Below are 25,515 nucleotides of genomic sequence, written 5' to 3' on the forward strand. Positions count from 1 at the left end.
GCTTACTAAAAGAATGCTAATTTCAGGGCTTGAAGTAGTATTTTACGACCACTCCCTCCAAAAGCCCTTTGTTACATTACAATAATGTGAGATGGGTGTGAAAACACACATTTTTACATTATTTTAGTATAAAAAAGATTGTTAAATATGCTCCTTAGACCTGTCCAAGTGACAGAAATTGTCTACCACATCAAAACTGACACTACTTTCTCCACTGCCCTACACTACCTGGATCAACTGGTCCTCTCTCACATCAGTCCATGTTGCACCTAATAAATTTACCTTCTACTGTATATATGTTTACTTCCACAACAGTTCTCTCTAAACTTTTCTTCTTTCTCCAGCATCCTGTTTCCTTATCTCATTAGTATTTTTCCCTCATAACTTCCCTTTTTGCTTGTCTGCACGAACAGTTTTGTTCCCTGGTACACTTTGCTTCTGCTCTTGGCTGCTGGCAATGTCTTCACCAACCTGTCTCCTGTGCGATCCCAATTATCTGCACTCACTCCTCTTTGCAGAACAAAACTTTCCATCGACCTTGTACTTTCAAGCCCTCAAACCTTACCCACATCTCTCCAATAGTCTATAAATTTTTTTCCTATGCATTCATTCATGATTCATTTTAAAATCCCTTTATCCTTGCCATTTCAGAAATCCTCAGCATCTGTCTGTTTGGTTTGGGTCCTACAATACTTTGTTCTCTGTCCCTTTCTCACTATACAGCTCAAATGTACCTCTCATGTGACCAACTGTCCTCCTTAAATCTAGCATAGGATTCAATGGGGGCTGCTAAGCTGTGCCCCAGTCACTAATGCTATCTGATTATGGTGTTAGCAAGTAAGTAGCCTATGGGCTACTATAGCGCAGATCCTATAGGAGAGGGATCCTCCAGATCCCTCTCTATTGGCCCCAGATTAAATTTTGCCAATTAAACTGCAAGATTTAAAGTGGCAAAACATTTTTAAGGCAAAAGCAGGTTGTTTTTACCTTTGAAACAATGACTGCTTTAAATCACACAGCTAAAATACCAAAATCTCAGCAGTTGCCGCAACTCGCAGCATATTGCATTTGGTCCACATTCCTCTTTTGTCTCATCTTTGCCAGCTCTTGTTTTCATGTCTGAACTTTGTCTATACCTTGTACAGTATGTCCCTGTTTTGTTACTTTTGCTATTTTACGGACAATTAAAATTGAGTGATTGTCAGATTCATAGAGCTCTGATCATCTACACTATGTTTTTCAGCCAGGGCTGTCCTTCATTGTTTGAAGATTTAGTACTGCTTGTACAGAAATATTACTTTATTCCCATTTTTTCACTGTTTTACACTCTTATTTTACAACCAAATTATTTGCTTGATTGATGCTGTACAATTTTGTATCAGAGCTAATATGAAGAATGAACATGTGTCTCAACCAGTGTCTTAATATTCTATTTTGATAACAGCTGGGAGTTATCTGATCATCGTGTAATATGATTGAGTCACCAATTATTGAATGAACATTACCCTATTGTGCAAGTAACATGTGGATGATAATAATGCATTGAAACATTATCATGTGTTCAAGATTTTTAAGCAATACATTTTCATATATATTATACATATTTATGTTTTCTAGAAAAAAAATCAATATTACACATTTATGTTTTTTTTAAATAAATCAATATTACACTTTCAATGACCTCCTGAATTCAATTTCACATGTGGGTAGCCTTCAGTACTATCATTTGTTGTGTGTATGCATGTGTGCCAAAAATCAGGTCGACAAGTGAGATGAAACATCAATACTGTAAACATTTAGTTAAGGGTACTGTAAATGGTCTTTGAATTTGTTTTTTTTTCTGTATCACAGTGATAGAATAATATTAGATGTACCAGTTAAACAATCTTGCATACTACAGGAGGATTTTCCCCACCAAAATATTCAGTGTAAATTGTAAGGTTAATACAATGTTTGTTTCCATTTGTTATTATTATAACACGGCAAATAAGAAATCTGTGTCAATCGCTTGAAGCCAGGATGTGACGGTTAGCTGAACTTCACCGTTGGTTGCAAATCGCCTTCCACCCTGGTGCTTCTTCAATAGTTTCAATGGAAATCACTCTGTACCAGTCAGGGCTATAGGGAGGATAGTCCAGTACCTCCCAATGGTAGCACAACTCATGCGTGCAGTGGCTGAGTGTGACCTGGCATTATCGTGTAGCAATACGACGCCTGTTCGCAGAAACCCATGTCGTTTACGATTAATTGCTCTCTACAACTGGCTCAATATGTCACAATAGTGGGCAGCATTAACAGTATATTCCTTGGTGAGAAATAAACAAGAAGCATGCCCCTGTGGTCCTAACACATGGTCGCCATGATCATCTTTGCTGATGGAGTTGTGTTGAATTTCTATGAAGGTGGGGATGAAGTGTGTTTCCATGTCATGGATGCTTGCTTCCTCTCCGGTGTCACATGATGCACCCACGCTGTAGGAACAACACTCCCTCCGCATGGTACTGCATCAAGTACAATCCCCATCCTATTGGTTTGTGAAGTTCTGTGAGTTGCTTCGGTACCCATCATGAACACTTTTTCCTGTAGCCCAATTGCTCGTGAATGTGTACAGTACCCACTGAGATGTTCAGTTTGTCAGCAATATCACTAACTAGAATGCATCTGTCCTCCTGAATCAGACCTGTGGTGGACATGCTTGACCATCTGGATCGATGCTAATCTTGAATGTCTGTTCTTCTGTTATCAAAGGCAGTGCACCAAACCAGTTTTCATGACATACCGTTATTACCATACACCTCGTAAAGTTGGAGATGAATTTCAGCTGCTGATGTGACCTTTAGATGCAGAAATCTGATCACACTACGCACCTCCATGTTTGACAATGTTTCCGCCAGGCCCGCCATGCCATTAATGATGTTGGGACAATATGACTGATATGAGGCGCAGTCTAATGGCCATGAGGTGGTCTACCTGCTCTGGCCTGGCAGGAAATTAGAATGACATTGAGAGCATTACACACGTGAGTGAGAGGTCTTGTTACCTTACTTACTGAAATACTTTCGTAGTACCATGTATACCTAGCAAAGCTTATGAATAAGTCGATCTTTGAAGTATGGCTGATAGATAGCATGATGCTGTAGGAAGCTCAGTTTGGAAACTAAATCAAGCAATTCACTTATGTCACACTTTAAAAGTCTGAGCACTACAAATTGTTTGCACTTATTTTGTTACTGTTGACTGGTCTAGCTGTTACATAATGTTATACAACAGGAAGACTGCAAAATGTTAGGCCCTTTACAAAACTGAAATGAAAGCTTCAATTTGAAAGGCACCTTGTCATTTTAACTGTTGCAGCAGATGTACAAAATTGATATTATTATGTATTAAGATAAAATACAAATTTGGTGCAAGCATGTTATATATTATGGGCCTGTGATTTAGAGTAGTGCACAAGTGCATCTGACCAATGAAATGCCTTTGTTGCACTGTGCACTATATATATATATAAGACAAAAAATCGTTGCAGCGGTACCCCTCAGAAACAAGTATATAGACAAATAAAGTCCTTTTACTTCAAGTAAAAGGACTTTATTTGTCTATATACTTGATTCTGAGGAGTGCCGCTGCCAGCACTTTTTGTCTTGTATTTTGTTACTTGCGGAGGGCACCCGGATTTATCATTGGAGGAGGAGTGCCAAGCTTTCTGATATATATATATATATATATATATATACATTCAACTTTTGTCTGTACTTACATCTGCATGCGTCTCCCACTTACAGCCTCTTTTGCTTGGCTGCAAGCAAAAGAGGATGTAAGTGGGAGACGCATGCAGATGCAGACATACATTTTACATTTGTGTAAACCGGGCACTAGTTTTGGAGTTGATGATGATGATGTAGAGGCATTTATATAGTTAATTGAAGGCTGCAAGTAACTTTAGAAGGGGGAACTGAAAATATACTTAACAGAAGCATGCAGGTGTAACTTTGCACACACGGGAATCGGGTATCTTTATGTTCAACGGTAATTGAGTGTACTGTATTATAGGCAAACGCCGGGGGAGGGTTCCGGTTGCCTGGAAACCGCCCTCCCCAGCCCACACCATGACCACAATAGAAATAGTAATATAATAAAATATTACTAATGCTGCATGTTCTTCTAAGTATCATAAATGAAATAATTAGCACCACCTGTGAATCTTTTAACATGTGTCAGCCAGTAATACATACACCTCTGCATCAAGTAGGAGATCTAGAAAACATGCACTGTTAGGGGTGCACTGCTTTAGACCATCAATGGGGTTAATTATTAATACCATATAATACACTATCCAGTGCATAACGAGACCAATATGTACATATATGTCCAGGGCAGTGCTAGGTTCTTCTGCTGCTCCCCCAGACTCCCAGACTTGCTCTCATACTCTGGAATGGTGTCCACATCTGAAACAAAAACATTCAGCTCAGGCAGGATGGCCCTACTGCTGCATTTAATGGCTTAGTGTGATCCTGTATATGCTGGAATTATGACACTCAAAAGTTTAAAACACTTTATGTATGATGCATATTGAAGCTGGATAAGTGCTAATTATGCCCTCTCCATAGACTGGCCACACTTGTAAAATCAAGCATTTGGAAACCCCCCTTTAGCAATCCTGCGTTTGCTACTGTATGTAACCCAATGGAACTGATTGCTTTTTCTTATTTTCTACTGACCTCTGCTGGACATAAAGCAAATTTCACAGTTCCCTCTGCACCTTTCAGTATTATTAACCTTGACTTCTTTATTTGAGTGTGATAACCAACTTTTATGTTAATGTAGCCTAGCTATTAACCACTTACCTGGCGATGTTGTATGTGATGCGACCAGAGCCAGTTATGCTTCAGCTGGCAAGGTCGCATTACATATGACTGCCCCACCCTGCTCTGTGCCCCGGCTGTAGAAGAGGAGATCCGTTCTACACAAGTGCAGAACGAATCTCCTCTGACTCGTCGGACCGCTAGGCAGTGATGCAGTGGGATCAAGGTGCAAGGAGGGGAACTTAGGCCCTCATTCAGAGCCGTTCGCTATTTGCGGTCGTTCGTTCAAAAACAAGGGGTGGCTATTCAAATGATCCGTTCGCAAATTGCAGTCTGTTCACGCCTCTAAGTCTGAACGAGCGAGCAAAACATACGCTCGTTTATTTGTTAAAAACGCCCCCTGGCCGCTCGCACCATACGTCATGTCCGCTATTTATTAGATTAATCGAGTACATCGACCAGCGTATGAACTGCTCGCTATTCTTGTGGTTGGTGTTTGCTACCACAAATTTGCGAGCAGTTCTGGCTATAAAATAACCCAGTGACGTGGTCAATGACGCTGCTGTATTAATTATGCACACCCATAATACGCCCGTTTTGACCTTTAAGCACGCCTGCGTTCGGATCTCCACTCCCCATTTTCAAGCACCTTCCCCTGTTACCACCCACATACGCCTCATTCTGTCACTCAAAATAGCAGGCACTCGCTATATAGCGTACAAACGATTTTTGGCCGCACTGACTGGTTCGCGCATGCGTACTAAAAACCGTACGCATGCGCAGATGTGCAAACATCGCTCGGAACGAGCGTACTGCCGCTAACGAGCGGCTCTGAATGAGGGCCTTAGTTCCCCTCCACACACTATTTGGTTTATCTCTACAAGTTCAGCTGCAGCAGAGGGGACAGATCATCAGTCCCTTCTGACACACAGACTGCTGCGCTCTGCATGAGGGTGGCGGGTGGCCCATGATTGGGGAGAGTGGGTAATCCCCTGGGGGGGAATGTAGCATAAGTGGGTAAGGGATAATATAAAAGCATATGACGCTGGAGGGGAAGAGGGTAGGGTAAAATAATAAAAAAAAGATGAAACTGGTCACAAGGTAGGATGAGGATGAGGGGTGCTTTATAAAAGGCATTTTTTTTACTATAATGAGGGGTACTGCTTTTAGGATTTATGACCACCAGGGGGTCCATTGCCAGTGGAGGGGCGGGAAGTTTTTTTTTTTATAATTGGAGCCTATGGACACGGGTTGATGAAGGGGGTGTAATTAATAGATAGATAGATAGATAGATAGATAGATAGATAGATAGATATTTTTTATTATTATTATTTTTTTATAAAATATTTAAGTATATTATTAAAAATACTTTTAACATTTATTAAATAAAATAAAAAAATACTATTTCTGAAAAATTGTCAGTTAAGTGGTTACATGTGAACCAACAACATCAGTGAGACACAAAGGAATGTAACAAAGTTTTACAGAATCAACAAACTAATTATGGAGGTAGTGCACAATGAGTGCTACTGTATATAACAAAAAAAAAGTATGCAGGATGCAAAATACCTGTAGGTTGATACAATGTAAATAAAAATAAAAACAGTAGTTTTGATTCCAAGGAAATGTAATGTTTGTACAAAAATCAAAATTGCACCCAGGGCCAATTTATGGTGTGAATAGCAGTCAGATTGGTCCCTCTGATCTGGCCCACTGCACAACATTTGTAGGTAACAAATTATTATTGTGCTGCAAATGTAAGGTGTACAAAGATCAGACTGACATATTTAATTTAAAAACATCACCCTAATGATCTTAAGGGAAATTTATCATTCAGGTAGGAACAATAATTGAGTAGCTTACTCTGGAAATTGGATGTTCACAGGATCATTTCAAATCCATCTGTAAATACTAGTTTTAGGGGTAAATTTACTAAGATTCGTGTTGGTCCCTATTTGATCTGAATATCAACACTGATCAGACCGTTCAAACATGGAGATTTTTATCCCTGGTGAAACCAGGAATTTACTAAGCACACGAGTTTCACGGGAGCAGGTTGACCGATGGTGTATTTGTTCGTACATCTGAAGCATGTTGTTTTCCCAAGTTCAACAACACTACCGTCTTTTGTTATCAGTCCGTGTTGTTCTAGAAACAATACGGCCGGGTACGTCAATGTTTTTTGATTGGTTGGAAGTCACGGTGGGAGTGATATGCCTCTGCCATATAAAAACGCCTCAAACCGTCTGAACCTTGTGGTGTTCGACAAAGGAGCAGGGAGAAGGCAGTGGATTGTGAGTTGTGGAGTTTTGTGTAGAGTTTAGGAGAGTGGTTAGCGATTTATGAGTGTTGTATTGTGTTGAAAGTAGTTTTATCTCTTTTGTATTCTTGTCATTTATAAGTTTGTCTTAATTTTTGGTCTATGTGTTGATTTCGGTCTACTGTATTTGTGTGTGTAGGTGCTGTGTGTGGTGGGAGTGGAGGAGTCTGTTTGTCTTTATTTTTCTGTGATCATTGTTAAGTGTGTCATGTCAGGGCCAGAGGGTAGTTGGGTGGAGGAGGTGGCTGGGCAGGATGTGGAGTTCTCTGAGGCAGAGAAGTGGTGGTGGAGAGGTCCCGCACTAGGACCAGGTCAGGGCGTAATATAAGATTCTCTTTTGCTGAGAACATGGCCCTAGTGACAGAGGTTATGTAGCACCACCGGCAGTTGTTTGGCCAGGAGGCTGCACGTGTCATCACAAGGCACAAAAACACCATATGGGAGAAGGTGGTGGTGGTGTCTGAATTCGGAGGGTCCTGTACGGAGGACGATGGACATCTGTAAAAAGCGTCTGTCCTATATAAAAAGGAGGGTGAAGCAGAAGATGAGTGATGATGCCAAGTCGGCTGCTGGTACAGGCGGTGGTTCCCCCTATATAGCCAGATATTTAGAATACGAGGAGCCACTGAAGGCCTTGATTCTGCCTGAAGTTGTGTGGAGGACGCAAGTGCGGGACACTGATCGTCCGAGGCAGCCTGGTAATTCTTTCCATTACATTTTTAAAAGTAAAAAAATCCTAACGTGTAAAATATAATAATGTATGACTTTAAAATCTTCATTCTGCCATAAACATGCCGCGGTGAAGGTGGGGGTTTTTTTCGTTTTTTTTTTAAATTTGGTTGAAGTGAGGTTTAGGTGCATATGTTGCAAGGTTTTTTATATGTAGATACTGCATTGTGTACATAATTTTTGTATTCAAACCTAAGTTCAAATGTCACAGTGCTGAAGTTTGCACAGTAAGCTCTTGCATAGTACTACACTTCACCTTGCAGTGCCCAGTTTTGTCAATGGGGAATACAGTATGATCCCTATGTTCATATCTCCAAAATGCATAGCTTTGAATTGTTGGGATGAGGGAGGGTGCCCGGCACTGAACGATATTGTGCATGATATCATTCAGTGTGTGTGCTCAATGTCGTTAACGACATTGAGCACACCCCTGCCGGGGTGTATGTGTATGCCCCTTTAGTTTGTAGAGAGCTAAAAATGTGTTAGCTAAGGTGTAAAACAATCTGCTTTGAACTTTCGTTTTGCTAATTTCTCATTTAGGAGATGAATGGCTGTTGCTTGAAATTTGACTCTTTTAAATTTCAACATACTTTGAAAATTACACCCCTGAACCAGGAAAAAAAATATGCAGTAAAAAGCAAATATACATAATACAATATGTCACCAAAATGTTTTTTCTACAGATTATCCTCATTCATGCTTGCCTACTTTTGAAAAAGCATTTCAGGGACTGTGGAAGCAACACCTATGAACACAGCGGTAAAGTGGACGTGTACTATTACACGAGAGGTGTGTCATAAAATTTACTTACATCCAAATGTAAACGATCCCCAAAGCTGTTAGTAAGATCTATTTGTTGATGAAAACACACTGATACTTTTCAAAAATGTATGTAGCCATAGGGATCATTGTGTCTTATAACCAATGCAGGGAAATTATAATAATGATCCAATTTCAATGTATATATCTCTGTTTTTTTTAATATATAACATCTTCATAATGGCAGTAAGATGTAATCAGGGAGATTGTTGGACTCTTCAGTGAGACAGGGAGATTGCTACTATTTCAGGGACTCTCCCTGACAATCAGGGAGAGTTGGCAAGTATGTCCTTATCAATCTAGTACAGTGGTTCTCAAACTCTGTTCTCAGGACCCCACAAAGGTCAAGTTTTCCAGGTCACCCAGTAGGTGCACAGGTGTATTCATTACTCTCTGACACATTTTAAAAGATCCACAGGTGGAGCTAATTATTTCACTTGCGATTCTGTGAAGAGACCTGCAAAACATGCACTGTTTGGGGTCCTGAGGACCGAGTTTAAGAACCTGTGATCTAGTACCTGCATTTTGATTAATAAGAAATCTAGCATACATACACGTTACTGTGTGAAATATGTGAGATAGAATACATAACATCATAAAGGACTAGTTTCACTCAAAAAACATTGTTAATGTAATAATGTGGTACAAATCTTCAAATATTATCAAATAATAAGCATGTGCATTGTTTCTCTTTAAATAATCCAAAAAACACATCTCATTGCAGCCCAAAAAAAGTCTTCACAGAGGCCTGCTCGACCACAACAATATGTGGAGGATGAGGAGAGACCGGGTAAGTCGTGCTGCACTGACAAAATGTATCAAAAACAAACATATTGCAGCTTGTAACATAAATAATATAATTTTCCAATACAGGCCCTTCTGCATTGCAACTTCCCCAACGGGCAGTAGCAGTGGCACCAGCCAGGGACCAAGTGCCATTGGCAGAACAAGTAGTGGCTGAGCAACTCCTCGCAGCCTGAGTCTGTGGGATGAAATATTAAACATTGTTTTCAATGACAAACACACAGTAACAATGTAACACATATTTCACATGTAACATTTGTGACTTTCTGTTTTTAACGCAATGGGAATTTTAAATGTAGGTCAAACTCAGAGCAAATATGCTCAAAGCTCTATATCTGTTAATTGGATCTGTATAAACTTCAATAAAGAGGTGTAAATTTGGATCATATCAGTTAGTATGGCAAAAAACAATATAGATGCGTAATAAAGTCTGTGTATTTCAGACCTTTACAATAATGTACAGTATATGTTTTAAGTATTCAAAATTAGTTGTCATTAGGGTTTGTGTCCCAGGGTATATGACTTAATTGCAGGTATTGTGGGAAACAAATATGTTTTGAAAAGGATTAAACATTCATCTCAGACATGAACAATCCATAAGATTCCTCCACTTGTTTTGTAGGGCATGTGTGTTTTTGTTGTATTTAAACTTAGTAAATATAAAAATCTATCACACAGATTTCAAAACACATTTATGGAGAAACTGCTGTTTGACGATAACTTTTTTGATTGTGCCTATCTAGTAATAGCACAATGCAGTAATCTAACTTTTAGAATAAGCATAGTGCTAAATAGCACTACGTCAATGAGGAAAACCTTTGGAAGTGTTACCACGGTAGTTAACACAATTTCAGATGGTGTAAACTACTGTTTGTCTATGTTGACACAAGGGACAAATAATATCTCCCCCACAGCCACCGCCCAGTCCATGAAGATAACGCTGTGTGACTAAGCACTGTTAGCATCATCCCGGGAGAACTTTAACATCAGTGAAAGTCTGAACAAAAATTACGGGAAGCTAACTCACAGGCTCAGCGTTCTGCACTAACATGATTCTTGAACTACATAGTTGACTTATTTACATTTTAATTCTTTACATTTCATTCAAAAATTGCTGCTGTACAGTGATTGTAAAAACATAGGCCCTCATTCAGAGCCGGACGCTCTGAGCAGAGCGCTCGCTCTGAATGAGGGCCGTCCTCCATAAAAATGGAGCGTCCTCCTGGACGCTCGTATAGCTGTGGGTCACCACCCACAGCACATACGAGCGTGCAGGATGGTGGTCGCGATGGTCTTGACCATCGCCAGTGCGACCAGAAGCCTGTGGTCGGGGTTTTTGACCACAAGCCCTGGAGTGATTTTGGCTCTATCACTAGTGATGTCAGTGGGGCCGGCTTCTGACGGTAGGCGTTCCCTTGGGAACGCCTCCGTCTGGCAGGCACGCCCCCGGCACGCCCACCAAAGGGGGCGTGCTGTCAATCAACATCGACAGCACGCCCCCTTTGATCAGACACAACGAGCGAAGGAAAGTCCTTCGCTCGTCGCGTCTGGCGCATGCGCACAACGGAGCTCCCTCCGTCGTGCGCATGCGCAGTGCACACCATCGACCCACTTGCGAGCGGACAGCCGCTTGCGAGTGGGTCTGAATGAGGCCCATAGTCCCATAATTACTGTATCTTGATGGCCACACATGTTAGCCATAAAATCTCAAAGAAGGCTTGCCAAGTATCTTTACAAATAATCATAAAACAACATCAGGCACAAACTTTGACCTTTCTAAACTCCTTTTTTCATAAAAACCTACAAAAATAAAAAAAAATATTGTTAAAAAAATACACATAAGAGTGCAAATAACAATACTAATATTAAGTGGCATTGTAGTCTTTAGCATGTCTAAATTGAACCTCATGCTTTACTTGGACTATGTAACAAATAAAGCAATGGTTAATAGGTTGACATCAATGTGTAATTTAAATAAGGTATAAAATTGGAAATCACATAACCATAACCATTCATAAAGCAGAGAAAAAATATTATTGTGGTGTAATATGACACTTGAGTATTTTCAACAATAATTTAAAACATGAGTAGTGTACACATTAACATATGTTTGTTTAGAATGAATATACTTACCCTTTTTAATATCTTTAGTGTCTGAAGAGGACATCCAGCCTGCAACACGTGCTGCCGCCATCGAGGAGGATCCTAATGTTGAAGAAACATTCATCTTACATTTGGAAGCCGTGTCCCATGCCCCTCCCACACCACCAATTATGTCTACCGCCCCTCCCCAGCACAACAATTTAGTTACCATTCCGACACAGGGCCAGGTTGGTAGGATCAATTTTGGTCGTCATGGTCACAACACCAAACCCAACAATTGGAATGCCTAAAAAGCCAGATGCAGCAGATTGCTTCCCAAACAAAATCTACCCAGTATGTAAACAGAAATGTCAGCATATTAACACATGAGGTTACCCGGGTGGCTAACACCCTTGAATTAATGCATACAGACCATAATAGCTTCCATGAGTCATTTCTGAGGCTCATGGAAGACAACCAATGCTTTCATCAAACATACATTCATCTGCTGGAGACCAATACCACCAACCAGCAGACCATAATTGGCTATTTACAATTCATAAATGCGACATCTCTGGATTTAAACCACACTATTTCCCAAATTGGGACCCAAATAATTGCATGCCTCCCTGAGCCCAAATCCAGGACATCTGGTGGCACAACACCGCTAAACTAACCTGTTGTGAGTCCTGAAAGGCGAACACTCCGCCGAAGAATGGAGCAAGGCTCTCAACCTCCTACTTCTCGATCCTCTAGGGGTCGGCTATGAAATTACATTTGGATATTAAACATGGGTAATCATTGTCAAACCTACTGTACTACTCTTTATTTTAGTAATGTCGACCATTACAAATATGGGTTGTTTGATATATTGTTAAATGTTAATCCCATCAAAAATATAGCTTGATTATTTAAAAGTGTCACTAAAGACACTTTACAAACTGCACATTTTATGTCATCTCAAATTGTATGCAAGTACCATAACTACCCTCTACCTGTTCAAATACTATATGCTTTGGTACATTGTACTCACATTTGTCCAAATAATCTGTTCGATATAATTGTTGTTAACCAGATTTATATTGTTGATACAATAGGGCTTCACATTCTTACTTTGTTCAGAACCTTCTAATAAAGTGTCTGTAAAGACATTTAACAACACTGCACGATGTATTTATTTCATTTCTAAAGTGTTTAACTTAATGTTCTGTCCATTTGTAGAGCTACAACAAATCCATTTTGCATTGGGAAAACAAAAGGTTTGTGCTTCTTTAAAATAAAGTGAGTGCTTTTTCCATGAGTAGATGTTGCCCATAGCAACCAATAATGTTCTACTTAATATCTTCAAGAAAATGGTATTTTAATGTAAAGTACAATATTTACTGGTTGCTATTGGCAACAGCTCCATTTCAAAGAAAACACAAATTATTAAATATATACATAGAATTACTTTGACATTTTAAAAGACACGGAAATGTGTAAGATACATTTTTAAAATACTAACTAAAAATATACTTACTGCTAAAGTGTTGCAAGATTAAGGTTATGACTTATCTGCCTCCCTGATTCTGATATCCAATTGTCACCAGAAACATCCAAATCCTCTGCCTGTTCACTGTCTCTTACATGATCATGTGCTTGAGTTTGGCACAAACACAGATTATGTAAAAGACAGCAGCTGAGCACAATGTCTGAAATTTTAAGTGGATTATACAACAAAATGCCACCAGAACTGTCCAGACAGCGGGACCTAGATTTTAGTAGCCCAAAAAATCTTTCTATCTTTCTATAACCGCTCTAGCGGCCTTATGTGCCTCATTATACTTGTGCTCAGCAGGGGATTCAGGAAGCAACAGCAGAGTCAGTACCCAGAGTCCCCTTTAAAAAAAAAAACATTACTCATTAATAAACTTACATGTGTACTGTCTAAAAAAAATTACAAAAAAAACATAACTCACCCAGCAGCCAACCCTCTGGCATATCTCCGGCCTTGAATTTATCACAAAAGGCTGACTGACTGAGGATAAACAAGTCATGACATGCGCCTAACCCACCACAACACTCATTGCTTTCATGTTTGCATCACAAACCACTTGCACATTAGTAAAATGCTTGTGTGCCTATACAGATATACATGTGCTCATGCCCTAGGTGGTCCCAGCCCAATTTGTGTACAGTCAATTGCACCCAGAACTTTTGGCATGTGTGCAATACGATAAAAGGCTACTCTGACTGCATGCCACTATGACTCCTGGCTAGGGAAGCAGATATAGTCTGGGCTCTCAAGATTCACTACTTCAAAGCCTTCCAGCTCTCATCCTAACCTGCTGCTTACATGCTTCTTCCTCATTGTCTACCCTATCTGGGTCACCTCTGTCTGTCTCCCCCCTATAGAATGTAAGTTCTCATGAGCAGGGCTCTCTTCCCTTATGTGCTTTTCCTTCCATTACTCATACGATCATCTACTCAAAACTCTCCAAAAGGGCACTTTACACTTGGTAGCTGACACCCTACTGCTTTTTTGAGTGTTATGATCACTGCAGCAATGTTTATAAACAATGTTCTCATTCTGTATTGTCTTGTACTGTAAGTCGCTGTTTTACGAGTTTACTCATTTGTTAATGTACTTTGTGAGGCGCCACGGAACCCTTGTGGCGACATAAATAAAGGATAATAATATAGTCCGCAATCAAAGGGTGCGACGCAGCCAATACCTGGGATAGTTAACGGGAGAAGGTTGCCTGTGAGATTCCTATGACTCTCCCTGTGAGAGACTAAAAGTTTATGTAGGCCTGAGATAGAGCGTGAGCGTCCTGTCTCAGGGTCTAGATCAAGTTTGACAAGGTCATACAGATGGAGTAAGTTGTTACGATTGAGCTGGAACATCTGTATGACCTCGGCATCGTCCAGGTTCAAACGCCCTCTAAAAAAATTAGACTTGCACAGCCTCCGCGGCACCAGCAAAACCTGCTCACCTCCACATCCTCAACGGATCCTAAGGCCAGCTCCTTCGGGGGTGGTGTACTCGAAACCTGGTGGGAACCCCCCCACCTGTACCTCTAGAGTACTGTGCCCTTGATGACATTTTTTTTTTAGGTGGCACCGCAAGTCAGCCCAATTGTTTTGGAAGGATGTTAGAAATATATATGTCATGTTGCTGCTTTACTTTTTTGCTAAGCAATTTATATGATTATTATTTTGGAATATATAACTATATACACACAAAGGTTTCACTATCTCAGTCATGCTAAAAATACATATTTCGGTAATCCTGTATTTCGGAATATTTGGATATGAGAGACTCAACCTGCATGTGTGTGTGTGTGTGTATATATGTATGTATATATATATACACACACACACACACGTGGAGAGCGGTGTGACCGTCTGAAGCATCCTAAGATGGCACTGCTGCATAGATTCTGGCAGACCAAATGATTCCGAGGGCCTTATACGGCCCCCGGGCCTAAGGTTCCCCATCCCTGTTGTAGAAGGTGCTAGTTAAATGTTAAGTAGTATCTGATTGGTTGATGGGCAACATCTCCATTTCTAAAAACTATCACTTTAGTAAATATACCCCTTAGTGTTTAAAAACCATATTGTGGACTGACCAACAAAGCACTGCACAATTTGCTAATGTTAGGATATTTAAAATACAAACTCACAGCAAGATTCACAGACAAATAGGGATTAGTAATAAGAATGGTGTGGTTTCTTAATTTATTAGTAATTGGCTTCATTAGTAATTGGAGTAGGTCTGAGTGCAGTGAATCATCGGTGTGTGAAATACTGTTTTCAATGTGTTTACCATGCGTTCTTTAATGGTGTTTCATTTATGTGTGCTTTAGTGGGCGTTTGTCTGCATATGCAGTTGCGGCCAGTGGGTGTGTGTTTGGGAGTTGTTTGAGCATGTTGGATGTTGTTGTGTAGTTGGAGTAGTGCCTGTTTTGTTTTGGGTTCTGCGGATGCGGTCGCACTTGCGTTGCATGTGTTTGCATTAGCTATCATCTCTGAATTATGCCCTCAGTCACACTACCTGGCCAACCCCAGTTGACCTGCAGATCTTCCACCAGCCTCCTCCTTCTCTCCCCAGCCTTCTCTCCCCAGACTGCAGGGGGAGAATCTCTTCCTGCAGGCCATATTCTGATGGATCACTGCAGCTACGACTCACCCAGCTCCCCACAGCCACATTGATCAGCGATCCTAACTGGATTGCCCACCGAAGGCTTCCTGCAGCCTGGGCTCACTGCACCTGCGCCTCCCCACACTCTCTCCCTGTTCCCATGCAGCAGTGATGGATGACTTCCCTTTGTCAAATCTTTATATTTTCAAAAGTGGCCTAAAATGATTTACAAATCTGCACATTTGTTCCTAAAGTTCTATTATATTAAAATGGTAGGTCTGGTGAAGTGTTTCCGGTATGCAGTGGTAAGTACCTACCAAAAGTGGTCCAAGGAATGACAACTAGTGAACCTGCGACATTGTCATGGGCGCCCAAGGCTCATTAATGCTGTTGGGGAGCGAAGGCTAGCCCGTCTGGTCTGATCCCACAGTACAGCTACTGTAGCACAAACTGCTACAAAAGTTAATGCTGGCTATGATAGGTGTCAGAACACACAGGGCCTGATTCACTAATGATCGCAAATGCAACAGCGCACGGCTACAAGGCGATTGCACTGCCATTGCACAGCACAGTAAGCCATTGCAGAGTGAGTGACAGGTAGTCATGGTTTGGTGGTGGTGATGAGGGAGTGGTCGGAGAAACGCAGGCGTGCCTGTCCATTTGAATGCCTTTACATGGGCGTGCCTAAATTAGCCATTACGACTGCATACGCAGCTTGAGTGCTTACTGCGTGCAACGAGGTTAGCAATTTCTATGTAAGGTCAGGGCTGCTGTAATTCTGTTTGAGGGGCCAATGGTACTCGATGTTACCGATGTATATGCAGGACTGCAAGGTATTACGGATGTGAGATAGCGGCAGTGGGTGTCTATGCTGTCAGTGCGACGGAATTGTGATAGCATTCATTAGCATATTTTCGCAGCAGACCTGCGTGCGATTGCGGAGCTGCGAATGCAATAGCGATCCTTAAAGAATCAGGCCCCCGATGCATCGCAGCTTGTTGCATATGGGGCTGAGTTAGCAGAAGACCTGTCAGAGTGCCCATGGGTAGGTGAGCTTCAGAACTGGACCATGGAGCTATGGAAGAATGTGGCTTAGGGTCTGATTCATTACGGATCACTTTTGCATTCGCAGCTCCGCAATCGCACACAGGTCTGAAGCAAAAATATGCTAATTAATGCAAATGCAAAGCTGTCGCAGACCAGCATAGAGACGCTCACTTCCCCTATCTCACATCTGTAATAACTTGCAATCCAGCGAAAACATCGATATCATCAAGTAACCTCGGACTTGTTTCTTAATATTCAAATGCATCAAGATATGTTAACTGTAATTCTTGCTGCCAGTATTTTATGTTAATGGTTTACCAGTGTTGTTTAACTTGCATGTTTTAACTATGGCTCATACTGTAGACTCAGTGAAAAGTTGTTCCCTGTCTTTTCAGAAATATCTAGATTAGGCCTAAATAATACCTGGACATATAAGACTTTTATAAAAAGTTGGCTGCAACAATTTAGCAGCCTTTGGGCCTGATTCAGAGATGAACGGTAATGTTGTCGCTGCTGAGTCTTTGTACACAGCTGCTGTGTGAAAATATGCAAATGTCGCAGCCGCAGGTATATGTATTGTGATACCCACAGGCGGCTTCACAAATTCAAAGCGACTGCAGCAGTCACAGATCCTTCGATAATCGACCTTCTGAGTAACCCTATGGTCACGAAGAATGGCCTCATGTACTGAGACGCCAGAGCCTTGCTATCTGCATATTGGATCGCAGACGCGTGCTGCGTCATGCCCTGAAAACGGTTGCGATATGCCTGCATTTTTGCCGCCACTCCCCCATTACCTCCCCCAAATGCTCCCTAACTGTCAATCACTCTGTGAGTAAAAAGTCGCTGCGAGCGACTACAGTATTGTACATTGTAAACTATGCACAATTACAGCGGGTTAGATCTTACTCAGAAATTGCTAACCTTTCTGCACGCAGTGAGCACTCAAGCTGCGTATGCTGTCGTGGTGGCTAATTTATGCACGCCCATGCAACGGCGTCCAAATGGACAGAAATACCTACTTTTCTACTATCAACCCCCGTCACCACCCCCAAACACTCACTGCCTGTCAATCGCTCTCCATGGTCGCCGTGATCACAGCACAATCACATTGATTCCTCGCACATGCACTGCGATGCATGCGCAGTACGCAACAATCCATGCTGAATGAGGCCTTTAGTCTGATGAATCACGTTTTCTTTTACATCATCTGGAGGGCCGGGTGCGTGTGCGTCATTTACCTGGGGAAGAGATGGCACCAGGATGCACTATGGGAAGAAGGCAAACTGGCAGAGGCACTGTGATGCACTGGGCAGGGACGTCAAGAGGTGGGGAGCAAGTACTACTTACCAGGGCCTTTCTGAGTAAGGTCAGAGCTTGTGCAAGTGTGCGTGAGGCTGCGATGGTACCGATGGTTTCACAGTCTTGCTAAATATTACGGATGTGTGTAAGGTAAAGTGTCCGTCCTTATGTTGTGCTGTGGCAGAATAGCGATCGCAATGGATTAGAATACTATCGCAGTTGAACTGTGTGCATAATCGCTATTGCATTTGCATTTGTGATCGGTAGTAAATCAGGCCCAGTGTCCAATGTACTACTGCTGTGTGGGAGGTGGGGCTTGCAGGCAGCAAAGTTCCTATAAGTAACAGAGCATATGTGCACATAACACACACATTTCTCAATAATGTCATATCCGGGATTTGTTTCTTAATATTCAAGTGCATCAAGATATGTTAACTCTAATTCTTGCTGCCAGTATTTTATGTTAATGGTTTACCAGTATTGTTTAACTTGCATGTTTTAGCTGTGGCTCATACTGTAGACTCAGTGAAAAGTTGTTCCCTATCTCGATTAGGCCTATCTAATACCTGGGCGTATAAGACTTTTATGAAAAGTTGGCTGCAACAATTTAGCAGCCTTTGGGCCTGATTCAGAGATGGATGCTAATGTTGTCAGCTGCTATGTGAAAATATGCAATATCACAGCTGCAGGTATTTTTATTGCGATACCCACAGGTGGCTTCACAAATTCAAAGAGACTGCAGCATTGGTCATCCTTCGATAATCGACCTTCTGAGTAACCCTATGGTCACAAAGAATGGCCTCACGTACTGAGACGCCGGAGCCTTGCTATCTGCATATTGGATAGCTGACGCGTGCTGCGTCTTGGCCTGAAAACGGTTGCGATATGCTTGCATTTTTGCCGCCACTCCCCCATTACCTCCCCCAAATTATCCCTAACTGTTAATCACACTGCGAGTAAAAAGTTGCTGCGAGCGACTACGGTATTGTACCTTGCACACTATGCGACTAGAAATTGGAATAGCGTACATCTCTGAATAAGGCCCTTTATCCCTTTTACCATCAAACCAGAACACTATTTACTAGAAATCACAATTATTCTAATATGATTATGTAACAGAAAGTATACAAGATTTTTTTATTAACTTACCATTATTTTAGGCCTGCCTCACAGTTTCAAAATGTGTCCCACTGAGTGTAGTGATGTTGGAGTTGAAAAACAACTCCCCACTTATTATTTAGTCAAATGAATTGTTTACTTTTCTACATTGCAATCATCTTTTTTCTTTACAATATATTTTCTTTCTTTCCAGGAAATAAAAGCGACAAAGATATGGTGATATTCAAGAATGCTGCTCTCCTACACATCCTGGTGACTCTCCGAGATCTTATCCTGACGTGTTCCTTAGATACAGCATTAGGTCTCTGAAATATATGACACCTTCCACTTTAAAAATGTAAAGTCTCTGTATCTGGGCAACTAGCACAGTCAGCTACAGTAATGAGCTGCCGAAATATTCAAACACCATCTAGATTGTTACATCATTTGTTAAACATCTGTGATTCAGTTGGAGATTGTGGGGCTTATGCAAATCTGCAGGCATGTCCATTTTTAGGACAATGCGTACGCTCTTTAACCGCATTTACGTGCAATTCAGAGTCATATGTGTCTCCACGGGAGGTAGTTGAAATGTCAGCTGTCAGGATACCGACAGTAAGAATCCTGGCGCCGGCATCTCAATAGTAAGTAGTGTGGTTAGGGGGAGGGTTAGTGGTTATGGTTAGACACAAGGGGACAGGGTTAGGGTCAGGCGCTAGGGGGGAGGGTTAGGTTTGGGTGCGGGGAGGGAGAGTTAGGTTTAGGGGTTGGGTTAGGGTACTTACCTGCGTTGACAGTATTTTAACCTTGTCAGGATGCTGGCATCGGGATTCTGACCACAGGGATCCCGAGTGCTGGCATCCCGTAACCAACCCATCTTCACTTGCAGTTGATAGGCCTTAACTGGGTGGTAAGTTGTGTGTAAAAGATTGCCCCAAGGATAGATGTGTGCAACTTGTCATATGGGCGTATATCTGCATTTAGTACCATGCATGCAATGCAAGTGTCATTACAACCAACTTGCCTGCAACTCTGAATCGCCCCCTATATGTTCTTTATCATTTTTTATTATCTATGAATGTCATATTGTATGTACTGAAAACATACAAAAAGCTGGGATTAAGGGCCTGATTCAGAGCCGCTCGTAAGCGGCCGCTCGTTCGCTCCGAGCGATGTTTGCCCAACTGCGCATGCGTACGGATTGTAATACGCATGCGCGAACCAGTCAGTGCGGCTGAAAATCGTTTGTTCGCTAAATAGCGAATGCCTGCTATTTTGAGTGACAGAATGAGGCGTATGTGGGTGGTAACAGGGGAAGGTGCTTGAAAACGGGGAGTGGAGATCCGAACGCAGGCGTGCTTAAAGGTCAAAACGGGCGTTTTAAGGGTGTGCATAATTAATACAGCAGCGTCATTGACCACGTCACTGGGTTATTTTATAGCCAGAACTGCTCACAAGATTGTGGTAGCAAAAACCAACCACAAGAATAGCGAGCAGTTCATACGCTGGTCGATGTACTCGATTAATCTAATAAATAGCGGACATGACGTAGGATGCGAGCGGCCAGGGGGCGTATTTTTACAAAAAATTACCACAAGTTTTGTTCGCTCGTTCAGACATAGAGGCGTGAACAGACCGCAAAGAGCGAACGGTTCATTTGAATAGCCACCCCTATTTTGTGGACGAACGACCGCAAATAGCATCCGGCTCTGAATCAGTCCCTAAGTGATGAACTGAATATAAGAATTTGCATGAAAGGCTAATGCACTGAATAATAGCATATAATAATCACTGTAAATTAGCAGAACCCTTTAACAGGCTTAAAAAACTGAAATCAGTTGGTAGTGTGTTTTGTGGTAGATAGGGGCATCCTTCCTCGACAAAATCACATGTTCTCCTGCAGATAACATTTAACCGTTTTCTGAACCTGTTAATAATTATAATGCTGTTTATGAAGTAGAAATGCACCATCTAGTGGTTGTACATATATACTTAAATACTTTATTGTTCTACAACTTGAAAACAATGCAACATATTGGTTACTACAAAATATTGATCATTTGTACATTTTCTAATAGAGGTTGCTTTAATATTCGTTGGGTTTACAAAGCCGCTAATGATTGGCGGCTTTGACCGATGGATTTCAAAGACAATAGCAATTTATGCTAATCACGCTGATTTAGCATTAATTACAATTACCCTTTGAAATCCATCAGTCAAAGCCGTCAATCATAAAAATGTGATCTTCATTAGGAGCCATCCCAGTTAAACTTTAAAGATTAATTGAGCTGTTCCTTCCCCTTAGCACAGATCTGGGGTCTGCACATTCAAACAAATTTAGTGTTTTATTTGTGACACAGTAATACATGTATCTTTTATAATTGCTAGCTTCAGTGCTAGTTTTTCAAAACAAAAAATAACATTCAATTTACAATAAACCAGTGGCCCTGATTCAGAGCCGGACGCTCTGACAGGGCATAGCTGTGGGTGACCACCCACAGCTATAGCGAGCAGCCAGGAACATGGTCGCGATGGTCAAGATCATCGCGACCATCGGGCTTGCGACGTGACCCTTGTGGTAGGGTCTCGTTGCCGCAAGCCACAGAGAGATTTCGGCTCTAACAGAGCCGGAATCTCTCCACTGACATCACTTGTGATGTCAGTGGGGCTGGCCCCAAACAGTAGGCATTCACATGGGAACGCCTCCGTTTGGGCAGCCACCCCCCCGGCCGGCCCACCAAAGGGGGCGTGCTGTTACACAACATCGACAGCACGCCCCCTTTGGTACGAGACCCGGAGCGACGCATTGCCAGTCGCTATCCGGGTCTCGTACATACGCACGACGGAGCCGGCTCCGTCGTGCGCATGCGCTCTGGGCCACCATCGACCCGGTTGTGAGCGCTCAGCGCTTGCGACCGGGTCTGAATCAGGCCCAGTATCAGCAACACGAGTCACATTTTACTGGAGGATACAATTATTTGAAGGCATCATGAGATCTTTGTGATCTACAAAGAAAATACTATGTCACAAATCCCTTTCAACAGCTTCACAAAGAGTCTTTTAGCACTGCAGTGTCCAGCATATCACATTCTACATAACATGTAACACTTTTACATAATACTGCTGCCAGGCAAACATATGGCATGCACACATTCCTTACCCCGCTTTATTATATACTCACAGTTTAATATATGCATGAAATTTATTCCAACAAGCTTACTTTTCAATATTTATTTTAACGGTCAACAGAAAATCTGGTCTTGTAAATCTGGAAACAGGGACATAATATACTGTGATGGTCAAACTCCATGTCTGCCTGTCTCTATTTTTACAAGTATCCGTCACACAAGACTTTATTGAGCAGCTGGAATATTCTCAGCAGGCGCCATAGGCTTTTTCATAGTATACAGCCGTTTAGAACAGTCACGCAGATGAGATAACTTTGAGCTTGCATTGCATTAGTTTATTCTGTTTTTTTGCAGAATACTTGTATAAAGCAAAGCACATGTACCAGAGTGCTCTGGGATCCTGTTTAGATCATGTGTGGAGAAAGTTGAGGATTGTTCAGTTTGTCAGAGATAAGACAGAAGAAGTGAATCCCAAGATCACAGCACTGTTAGAGTGGATGGAGAAAGCAAATCTCGAACATAAACATCTCAAAGTAAACATTCTGCACACTAGTGTTGTAAATGATGTACAATAACAGGTTTCTTTAATGCACATTCATGTGTTAGTTTGCAAATAATATGCCATAACCAAGAATTGTGTTATGTGAGTGGAGCGGCTGAAGAATTGCTGTATGAATAGGTAACCTAACTCATTTTTTCAAATGTGCCACTTTAAATGGATTGTGAAAATTGATTTTATATTCTGTGCTTTATTTACCTTTAATATCATATGAATTAGTGGAAATGTGACTGATGGGATATCACAGCCAATCCCCCAAGGTAGATTCCTGTAAGCAAGAAGGTTCGGTTGTAGTGGCTTAAGGTGCACAAACACGTTAGAATTGGAAAAACTCTGTCTGGTCTGATGCATCCCAGTGCCTGTTGCAATTTTGAGAACCAAGATGTGGTGACATATGCATGATACCATTCAGTCAAGTGCCAAGAATTGAAGGCTGGTGATGGCAGTGTAATGACATCGGGGGTGTGTTTGTAAAACACACGGATTTCCATGAGTAATGTTTGAAAACTACAGGATATGTGAACATTGCTACAGTACATCTATTAATGGCAGTAGTGAACCTCTTCCAATTTCACCATTATAATTCTCCATGCCACAAAACTAGAATATGTTGAAGTAATAATAGGGAAGTGGCCTCACCCATCACAGCTCTCAATGCAATCAAACATTTGTAAGATGACATGGAACAAGCTATTCTGAGTAGATATCCACCATCAGATAACTTACAAAACCTGTGGAACACTGGGGACATATTGCAGTTGACAAAGGACAACAACTCAGTACTATTACTACTATCAACTTTCACACCTTGAAGAGCAGTGTATTTGGACAACTGGGGGAAGGAGGGAGAGCTCTATAGATAGATACTAGTATCTATACCTAATGAAGTAGCCAATCAGTGTAAATACAGACATATTTTGAATGGGCAGAGTTCACAAAAGGATTAATATATTTAAAATCTACAAAAAAGTATTAAAATCTAAATATATAAATAGTCACAAATTACTATATACTCAATTGAGAAAACATCATATAACTAGTTTTGTTTATACAATTTAATTAAATGAATAATTATACATCAAACCTAACAAATAAATAACCATTATTATATGTAAAATATAAATATTAAAATAATATACAATATTAATGTAAAATTTTATATATTTATTAAATATTCCTATTGAAGGTTTCTTTGGCATGTATAAAATTAATATAATAGACATTAATATGAGACACAGCAATCATTCATTTTTTAATATATATTTTTAAGCATTTTCACCCTTCCAGCCTTCCAATTTTGGTGTAATCCTTCTCAACATGTATTATAATTAGGGATGTGCAGGCTCGGATAGGTTCGAGTTTGCACGTGGAGTTCGGATTTTTCCCTCCAAAAAAACGGAACTCAGAACGAGGCAAAACGTCATCTTACATGGACGAACATCATCATTCCTGGTCTTTTGTCCAGGAATGATGATGTTCGTCCATGTAAGATGACGTTTTGCCTCGTTCTGAGTTCCGTTTTTTTGGAGGGAAAAATCCGAACTCCACGTGCAAACTCGAACCTATCCGAGCCTGCACATCCCTAATTATAATATATGTAATATTCTCCACAAATATTTTTATATCAAGTTTATGATGCTAAAAGTTGTTTTTTTTACTGAGTGCAATGTAGTTAAAAAAGATTTAAAAAAAAGAATATGTGGGACAGGTGTTTATGTTGTCAATGTGTATGTAAAGCTAAATTCACATGTATTTAGAATGTGAAACCTGTACTGCAGCTGTGTAAAGGCAGAGGGCAGAGTTTTGCTACAGTATTTACTGTGAACTAAGAAAAATGAATTACCTGCAAGCTACACTACAAGCTCCCACATATGTTATAAAAAAACGTACAAACTAGGGATGTGCAGGCTCGGTTTTACTCGGATTTACTCGGTTCTTATCGCCACTTTACCGCAAATTCGGATTTATTATATTGGCTATCCAAAACACATGATAGGCGATAGCCAATAAAATGCCGTTTTGAGATCCGAGTAAATCCGAGTAAAACCGAGCCTGCACATCCCTAGTACAAACACTATTGTAATTATGCATCTGTAAAAGGAATAAGTGAGCTGGAAAGCAGAAGTGCTGCATTACTTACTGTATATTGGTAATCCAGGATAACTGCACTGTTTAGCCAAAACTTGATTATATTCTGCTTAAGAAAAATCCTTCTTGATTCGTGACAGGTGCTTATTTTAACACGAATGGATATAGGTGTTATATCGGAAACACTGAATAATGCCCTTAGTAACAGTAAAGGTAAAATAAACTAAATTCTAAATGTATTATAATAATTATTTATATTACTTATATAATAATTCTCATGTAGTGGTACATTTGAATTTGTATTTGCTGCATGTATGTTAATAGATATTCACAAACTAGCTAATTGTAATTAAAAGATCAGACTAATTTTTTATTTCTTTACAGGTATGTTTAGCGTTGAAGTAATAGGATTGGTTTTTGTATGCAGGGCCGGTGCAAGGGTTCTCGGCACCCTAGGCAAACCTTATGCCTACTGCCCCCCCTCCCGGACCCTTTAAAGTAACGCTTCACAGACATTTACGGGGACCCTCAGGCAGGCTGTAGTGTAAGGTGGGACACAGGCCACAGATATATATATATACACACTAGGGATGTGCAGGCTCGGATAGGTTCGA

The 25,515-nt window shown here is 40.9% G+C and overlaps 1 protein-coding gene across 1 annotated transcript in view; it reads left to right on the plus strand.

Moving 5' to 3' along the window:
• Nucleotides 1–25,515, plus strand: part of SHOC1 (shortage in chiasmata 1) — a 420,839-nt gene that overhangs the window by 326,808 nt on the left and 68,516 nt on the right. Inside the window, exons 15-17 of the mRNA XM_088460117.1 lie at nt 19,341–19,448; nt 22,609–22,787; nt 25,042–25,114. Coding sequence (XP_088316243.1) covers nt 19,341–19,448; nt 22,609–22,787; nt 25,042–25,114 — 360 coding nt within the window. The remainder of the gene's footprint in view (nt 1–19,340; nt 19,449–22,608; nt 22,788–25,041; nt 25,115–25,515) is intronic.

Source organism: Taudactylus pleione, unplaced genomic scaffold, assembly GCF_031769625.1.
Source record: "Taudactylus pleione unplaced genomic scaffold, aTauple2 ptg000967l, whole genome shotgun sequence".
Classification (NCBI taxonomy): Eukaryota; Metazoa; Chordata; class Amphibia; order Anura; family Myobatrachidae; genus Taudactylus; species Taudactylus pleione.